A 9,056-nucleotide genomic window follows, 5' to 3' on the forward strand; every position below is an offset into this window, starting at 1 on the left:
GGGGGTGTTCGCAAAAGATGCATATCCACACTTGATCTAACGTCTTGGTCCGTTAAGGAGGTGATAGCGTAGCGAACGAGGCAATCAGACTATATTGCTTTAACACTTTCACTTAGCCATAGGAGTTTGACAGTGGGGCTACTATATAGCCCCTGGTACTTCTGCGCTCGTCCGAATACGGGGCGCGTACGTACATGACCGGGAATCGGACCTTCGTTAATGCGGAGGAATCCCGAAGATTCGGATGAGTCATCGAGTGGTTGACCAGTCTCTCACTATATCATGACAGCCAGTTTTTGGCTTTCTCTACTGAGGTGCTCATCCAGATGAACCAGGGCACAATCGCAGTAGTTCTCCCAGTGCTACCTTAGCCGATATAACGGAACGTAAGGTACCAAAACGTGGGAGCCAGGCAAACCCAACATTTGACCAAAGCGATGATTTAGAGCTGATGCATATAGGGCCAAACTCGCGACCCCGAACACTCCCTAAGGTGTTTGGTCTTTATAACATATATCGGGCTAAACAATGCCCTTAATAAGAAACCCCATGTGTCCAGGTACATGCAAAATTCTGGCATGGCCACATGCCAATAACGCCAGCATGCTTCTCGGTTGTGTGGAGTATCCGGAGGATGTGGGCAACAAGAGACAGTAAAAAAGGTTTACGCAGGGTCTTAATCTAAAAAGAAACCTTTGGGCGGGTCCCTGCTGCACGTCTGCACCTGTATCTCCGTTGTGCCGTGTCCTGGACGGGTGTAGCACGTTTTTCACCTGCAAAAGGAAAGAGCTTAGGTGAAAGTTGTCGTGCCAAAAATAAGAATTGGTTATTGTCAATGAACTATCAAAATACAAGAGAAGCCAAGTTGAACCGGGATGGCCCTGGTTACACGCGGGAAGCCCCTGGTTACACGCGGGAAGCCCCTGGTATCGTGTATGAGGGTTTGATCATCGAACCCATCTCATGTACATGTGATGGAACGCCGGACTCGTCTAACCGTGTCCGTGGTCTTGACGACCTGCCATTTTCTGGTTGGTAAGGCCGTCTAGTTTGCGGCTGCTAGAGCCACTACATCCTCTTCCGTACGCGGGAAGCGTTCGGTATTTCCGCTAACCGAGATGATGCCACGTGGACCGGGCATCTTAAGCTTGAGAAAAGCATAATGCGGTGTTGCATTAAAACGAGCGAAAGCCGTTCTTTAGACTACTGCTTGATAGCCACTTCGGAATGGGGCAATGTGAAAAGTTAACCTTTTGCTTCGGAAGTTATCGGGAGAACCGAATACCACCTCTAGTAGTAGAGAGCCCGTACAGCGGGCCTCTTGGCCTGGTATTACTCCCTTGAAGGTAGTATTACTGTGGCTTATTTGTGTCGGATCTATCCCCATTTTGCGGACTGTGTCCTGATATATCAGGTTTAGATCACTGCCGCCGTCCATGAGGACCCTTGTGAAATGGTACCCATTATTATTGGGTCTAACACCAAGGCCGTCAGTACTTCACGCCGGATATTTGTATTGTGATCCCTACGATCAAAAGTGATCGGGCAGGCCAACCAGGGGTTGAACCTAGGGGTGACGGGCTCTATGGCGCGTGTGCATCGGAGTGCGTGATTGCTTCTCCCCTTTGTTACATGGATCACGTTTACTGTTTTAACCTCTGGTGGGAACTTTTTCTGTCCTCCGGTGTTTTGCTGGCGAGGTTCATCCTCGTCTTCGATTAGTGTCTCTTCCCCTTTGTGTTCAGCGTTTAGCTTACCGGCCTGCTTGAAGGCCCAGCATTCTCGGTGGGTATGATTTGCAGGTTTGTCTGGGGTGTCGTGAATCTGACAGAGTTTGTCAAGAATTTTTTAGGCCAGATTGTCCTTCTCTGCTGCCTTTGAAAGGCTTTTTCCGCTGACCTGGTCGGGAGCCCCTGAATCCGGCATTTACCGCCGTGTTATCTGGGCTACCTTCTTTATTTCGACGCTTGTTTTTGTTGCGTCGTAGTTTACCATTGCCATCCCTGACTTCGGATGTGCTTGGGCCGCTGGTGCTGCTACAGGCCAACCAGCTGTCCTCGCCCGCGCAAAAGCGGGTCATGAAGCTTGTTAGGGCTGCCATTGTTCTTGGTTTTTCTTGACCGAGGTGTCTGGCGAGCCATTCGTCTCGGACACTGTGTTTAAAAGCTGTTAAGGCTTCGGCATCCGGACAGTCGATGATTTGGTTCTTCTTGGTGAGGAACCTGTTCCAAAGCTTTCGGGCGAACTCTCCGGACTGTTGGATTAATTGTCTGCATCCGGAGGTCGGACATAAGTCCCTTGAAAATTGGCCCGAAAAGCATCCTCTAGCTCCTCCCAACTTCTAATTGAGTTTTCGGGGAGGCTTTTCAGCCAGTGCCGAGCTGGCCCTTTAAGCTTGAGGGGCAAGTATTTAATGGCATGGAGATCGTCTCCACGAGCCATATGAATATGGAGGATGAAGTCCTCTATCCAGACTCCAGGGTCTGTGGTTCCGTTGTACGCCTCTATGTTCACCGGTTTGAATCCCTCCGAGAATTCGTGATCCAGCACCTCATCAGTGAAACATAAGGGGTGTGCGGCACCCCTGTATTGGGATGCGCCATGGTGTTCGGACGACTATAGTATTCGGTGTTGGTTGTGTACCGTAGCGCACTTCCTAGATCCATAGATAGATCTGGTCGCGCCGGATTTTTAACGCAAGTTCTCACGTAGATCGTGTGTTGACTTATGCGTGACTTTGTTAGCCGCTCTATCGCGTTCACAGGGTGGTGGATCTGGCCGGTTGGCCGTATCACTTTTCGGCTGTATGGGCTCTAAGGCCTCATCGTCGAATTCCGGTAATAGTTTGCGCTTTGGATAGCTATTTTTATGGTAACTTCCACCATACTTTGTTACTTTATTCCACTTGCTGTTGAGCGTATCTTGTGCGACCTTGATCCTTTGCTTCTGTTTCTTCAGGCTCCTCGCGGTGGCAATAAGCCTTCTGTGGAGGTTCTCTTGCTCCAAGTGTGTTTCCGGGATGATGCGTGCATCTTCGTCCGGACTGTTTTCTTCCCTAGACGGGGATTGACGAGGCTTATCTTTGGCGTCATCATGTTCGGACGTCGGATCCGTACTATGTTTGCAGTTTGCATCTTGATCATGCTCTGCCACCGGGGTGGTGCAGTCGTCGTTTCTTCTAGAGTCGACTGGACTATTATTTCCTCTTGCACTGTTATCGCTGTTTTTGCTATGGCGGGACTTAGAACGGTGCCGCTGACGTCGGCGCCGGGGTTCCTTGGAGGGGGCATCCTCCGCTGTCTCTTCGCCATTGCCCTCTCTGGGTGCATCCACCATGTATACGTCATGTGATGAAGTAGTGGTCCAGCGCCCTGTGGGCGATGGTTCCGGTTCGTCTCCTGCAACGTCGTCCACACCATCGATGTCTTCGGGGTCGAAGTTGAGCATGTCGGTTAAGTCATCGACAGTGGCTACTAAGTGGGTGGTTGGTGGGTAGCGAATTTCTTCATCGTCCGCATCCCATCCTAGCCGGACATAGTTCGGCCAAGGTCCTCCTGATAGGGAGAGAGACCTTAATGAATTTAACACATCTCCGAAAGGTGAGTGCTGAAAGATATCCGCAGAGGTGAACTCCATGATCGGTACCCCGTCGGATTCGACAGGCGCGGATGTAGGCGGCCCGGAGTCCGTGGCCGGAGATGAATCCAGTGGTTCGGCGACACGGCTCTCGTAAGGGGTGAAGTCAGTATCTGGCTCTATCGCCACTGAGAGTGCGGCCTCTATGGCAGGGTCTATCCCTCCGCTCTCGGACGACGCGGTTTGCTTCGGATTAAAGGCCGGAGTAGCTGCAGATGCAATCTCCCGAACACTGTCCGACGGCAGAGTTACGTCTTGCTCGTCGCGACTGTGCGGCGCGTCCGGCATGGGCTCGAATCCGTCGAAGATCAAGTCTCCGCGAATGTCGGCCGTGTAGTTCAAGTTTCCAAATCTGACCTGATGGCCAGGGGCGTAGCTTTCGATCTGCTCCAGATGGCCAAGCGAATTGACCCGCAGTGCGAAGCCGCCTAATACGAAGATCTGTCCCGGGAGGAAATCCTCACCCTGGACCGCATCACCAGCGATGATCGAAGGAGCCATCAAGCCTTATGGTGACGACACAGTGGAACTCTCAATGAAAGCACCAATGTCGGTGTCAAAGCCGGCGGATCTCGGGTAGGGGGTCCCGAACTATGCGTCTAAGGCGGATGGTAACAGGAGGCAGGGGACACGATGTTTACCCAGGTTCGGGCCCTCTTGATGGAGGTAATACCCTACGTCCTGCTTGATTGTTCTTGATGATATGAGTATTGCAAGATTTGATCTACCATGAGATCAGAGAGGCTAAACCCTAGAAGCTAGCCTATGGTATGATTGTATGTTGTCCTATGGACTAAAAACCTCAGGGGTATATAGGCATCGGAGGGGGCTAGGGTTACACAAGGTCGGTTACAAAGGAGGAGATATGCATATCCGTATTGCCTAGCTTGCCTTCCACGCCAAGTAGAGTCCCATCCGGACACGGGATGAAGTCTTCAATCTCGTATCTTCATAGTCCAACAGTCCGGCCAAAGGATATAGTCCGGCTGTCCGGAGACCCCCTAATCCAGGACTCCCGCAATGGGCAGTATAAAAAAGCTCAAGGAATTTGCTGACATGATAAGGTTCTGTTTCCATATCATCCCATTCTTCACTCATCAAAATTATCTCGAGGTTTCATCTTCAAAACAATTGACCATCCTGGATAAGGTCATCCACGTAGAACACTTGGTCAACTTGATTGGCAAATGCAAAAGGTTCATCCGGTCATGTAGCTTCTTGGTGTAGCTAGCTAAGTTAGGTTCAGTTGCTTAAGGTGTCAAAACTACGGTAAAATAGTACTCCTTCTGTAAACTAATATAAGAGCGTTTAGATCACTAAAGTAGTGATCTAAACACTCGAGCCAAACATATCGGCAGTTTCTCTAAAACTGAGAAAATTTCTGCTTTTAGAAACTGTAGTATTCATTGATAACGCATCATAATACCGAAGTTTTGCAACGGGGCGGTATTTTGAAAACTTCTGCATAAAAGTTTCATGTAATTTCGTCCAAAGCTTGCAGATTCAGAGATCAGGGGACGCGGGGATGAGGTACCTCTCTGAGCTGAGCAAGGGATGAGGATTGGGGAGGACCGGAGGATCATCAGCTGAGGAAGCGACCGCGGAGCGCACTGGAAGTGGGCGGCTCCAGCAGTCCGGTCGGCAGGGCGCGGTAGTGCGCCAGCTGCGCGCCTGCGCGGACAGTTGCCGACCGGGCGCCAAGCGAGGAAGGCAACAACAAGTCCTGGGTGCCAGCCTTCAGGCCGGTCAGGGTCACAGGGCGGTCTACCGGTGGCTCCGGGCGGCCGGGCAGGGATGGCGAGGCAGACGGCTCGGCTGGCTTCCAGGCGGCGGATCGAGTATTCCTGGGACTGGAGACGCAGGGTTGACCAACTGTGCGTGGCTGCTTAAGAGCATCTCCAACAACCGCGCCAAAAGACACGCGCGCGGGGTAAACTAACTTTTTAGCGCGCGCGAGACGTTTTCGAGCGCTCCAGCGGTGGCGGGAAATGATTTTGCGCGCGCGTGGGAAAAGGCGGCAGCTCGCGCGCTACATTTGGTGCGCGCATCCGGCGCGCCTATAAATTGCGGCGCTCGCCACGCGGCTATCCACACTGCCACGCGCGCTCTCCCCCACTTCCTCATAGCTCCCTTTGCTTCCTCGCCGCTCCAGCGCCCCGCCACCGACGCGCCACCATGCTGCCACGCCGCCAAGGAGCGTCGAGCTACCGCGGTGTCCGCCAGCGCCCCAACGGCTGGTACTACGCCAAAATCAGGTCCGGCGACGTCCGGCTCAGCCTCGACACCTTCGAGACTGTGCACGAGGCCGCCCGCGCGTACGACGCTGTGGCGTGGCGCCTAGACAGGCCGCGCGCGCAGATGTACTTCCAAGACGTCCACACGCGCCAGGAGGCGCAGGACGTCGCCCCTCCGCCTTGCCTTATCACGGACCAGGACCGTGCGGAGCACACTTGGCGGCAGCGCCGCCTCCTCATCGTCGAGGAGGACGAGCGAGGCATGGCGGAGTGGCGCCGGCGCCACTAGGAGGACGTCGCCAACGAGCAAGCCCACTGGGCGGAGAGGACGGCAAAGCGCCGCACGGATTGGTTGGATAGGCGTCAGCGAAAGGCCCTGGCGTTATCGCAGTGCGATATCGTTGAAGCAGGTGGGCAGTCGATCTTTATGGATAATGATCCTCGTTGGGAGGACACGTGGCTCGATACCTCGAACCAGACCAGCGAGGATGATGATGAGGAGGAGGAGGACGACTCGGAGTAGGTTGTAGTTGCACTATCTAGTCGTTTTTTGTGTCGTTGCACCGTAGTTTTATCTATCTATACTATGGAACTATGTAAAATATATATGTATCGTTTTTATCTATCGTTTTTTTTAATATGTATGCAATGTTCGTGCGATAACGCGCGCTGCATTTTAGCGCGGCTGCTGGAGCTACACGCGCGCTAAATTTTAGCGCGTCTGCTGGAGCCAGCGCCGCCCGACGTGTAAAGTACTTTTTAGCGCGCCGCGCATTGGCCGGCTGTTGAAGATGCTCTGATAGATCTGAGCCATTGATTTGATTAAATAGTGGTCTGATTTACTTTTACCTTCTTATCTTCCATGTGAAAATGAGGGTAAGAGGGAGCATGTTAAAATTATTTTTTGGGTGTGTCTAGGGCACATCTAGATGTGCTCTAGTTATTGCACATCTAAGTGAGTGAAGCAAGCATAAAGCGGAAAAGATCAATGACATAGGACTTAGATGTGCAATATTTATGGCATATCTAGATGTGTTTTAGCAAAACTGTTACGCTTTTTTTATAAACTTGCTCAAACATAAAACGTTTGATTTTCAGAAAATTAATACATCTTATATTTTCTAATAGAAGGAATAGATGCGTAACAAATTTTCCATAGATATGTAGCACTACTCTAAATTTATTCCATACCCAACAAATGGAGGAGACGTTGGATGAATTCGAGACAGATGAGAACCCAACCAACCATCACGTGCTTGGCTCCTACCTACTCTGCCACGCCGCTACCTACCTACCTACCTCCTGCACCAACAGCGGTATAAACATGAGATTCCCTATAAACATCCATCCATCGACACCAGGCAAAGATCCACCGACTATCGAGACCAACATGGGTGCCGATAGCAATCTCCGCGTCCTGGACGCCGGCGTGGTCAGGCCGTCCGACATCAACCTCCCGGCGCACTCTCTCCCGTTCACCTTCTTCGACGTAAGATGGCTCCGCCGGCCGCCCGTCCAGCGACTCTTCCTCTACCGTCTCGAACACCACCACCACCACACCGTCCAGCAGCTCATCTTGGGCCTCAAGGCCTCCCTCTCCAAGGCCCTCACTCTCTTCTACCCGCTCGCTGGCCACGTCCGCTTTGCCCCCAACACCAACCGCTACGAGCTCTTCTACCAGCCCGGCGACGGCGTCGCCTTCACCGTCGCGGAGTGCGACACCGACGTCAACGACCTCGCCCGTTCCTCCGACGGCGAGCCCGTGCAGGTCGCCAGCCTCGCGCCTCTCGTGCCAACACTTCCAAACGGCCGCGCCGTGCTCGCCCTGCAGGCCACCGAGTTGCTTGGGGGGCGCGGCCTCGCGCTCGGCGTAACTGTGCACCACTCCGCTGGTGACGGCGCCAGCTCCACCCACTTCCTGCACACTTGGGCCGCCGTCTGCAACGGCGCGGTTGAAATGCCTCCGCCACCCGTCATCGACCGCACGCTCATCGCTGATCCTATGGGCCTCTACGACATCTATTGCAAAGAAATGCCCACTGACGACGGCGAGGTCGAGTTCGTGACCAGCAGCGTGTCCTCTCTCCCCGACGACCAGCTCGTCGCCACGTTCACACTGCCTCAGGAGCTCCTAAGTGGCATCAAGGACACGCTTGCCCGAGAAGCGGCCAGGCTGCACGCTGCGCCCCCGCACAGATGCTCGTCGATGCTCGCGGCCTACAGCTTCATCTGGTCATGCTACTGCCGAGCCAAACAGGAACAGAACCAAACAAAAACTACTTATTTCCTCTTCGCTGTGGATCACCGGGCACGGCTGAAGCCGCCCGTCCCTGCCACATACTTTGGAAACTGCATCAACCCGGCCATCGCCGCCGCGCGCCACGACGAACTCGCAGCAGCCGGAACGGGAGGCCTCTTCACGGCATTCATGGCGATCGCGAGCGCGCTGGAGGAAGAGGTGGGGGAGCGTTCGCAGGAGAGGTGGGATGGATGCATCGAGAGGGCGAGGGGGGCCATGAAGGCCGGCGCGATGTTCGTGGTGGGGTCGCCGAGGTTCCGCGTGTATGACATCAACTTCGGGTTCGGGAGGCCAGGGAAGGTTGTGGCAGTGTCCGCGGCGAAGACCGGCACGATGCCGATAGCAGATGCGCCCAACGGCGTTGCCGGTGTCGAGGTAGGGGTCTCGTTTCCGGCGGGAGGAATGGAGCATTTCCGGCACTGCTTTGACGATGCCATGCATGCCATCGGCATGCAAGAGCACGTCTATCTTTAACGGGAAAAGTCCTTTAGATGGACCGACATGCATGTTCTTGATTGGTGTAGCAGCTTTATCCAAGACATCTACCAGCGGAAGTATCATACTAAGAGTATCATGCACGGGCATTTAAAGAAAAAATAATGTGGTACTGCAATTAACGATGTAAGAGAAGATTTTAATATCATATTATGACACAATATCATTGTAATATCATATTATGATACAATATCATCGGTCATCTTGCCATCACTAGTAGAAAAAGGGTTAAACGTGAAGCACATTAGTGCCGGTTTGTATTTGAGCCGGCACTAATGTATACATTAGTGCCGGTTCCAACGGCTAGCCGGGCCGCTTTCATTAGTACCGGTTCGTGGCGAACCTTTAGCACCGGTTCGTGCCACGAACCGGTACTAAAGTGAGGAGGGGCC

General features: G+C 53.1%; 1 protein-coding gene across 1 annotated transcript; it reads left to right on the top strand.

Moving 5' to 3' along the window:
- Positions 1-7,226: 7,226 nt before the first annotated feature.
- Positions 7,227-8,877, top strand: LOC125529334 (malonyl-coenzyme A:anthocyanin 3-O-glucoside-6''-O-malonyltransferase-like). Its single transcript, XM_048693751.1, has one exon. The coding sequence runs from the start codon at positions 7,261-7,263 to the stop codon at positions 8,641-8,643; it is 1,383 nt and encodes a 460-aa protein (XP_048549708.1). The 5' UTR covers positions 7,227-7,260; the 3' UTR covers positions 8,644-8,877.
- The last annotated feature ends 179 nt before the right edge of the window (positions 8,878-9,056 follow it).

This window comes from Triticum urartu, unplaced genomic scaffold (genome assembly GCF_003073215.2).
Source record: "Triticum urartu cultivar G1812 unplaced genomic scaffold, Tu2.1 TuUngrouped_contig_5527, whole genome shotgun sequence".
NCBI lineage: Eukaryota > Viridiplantae > Streptophyta > Magnoliopsida > Poales > Poaceae > Triticum > Triticum urartu.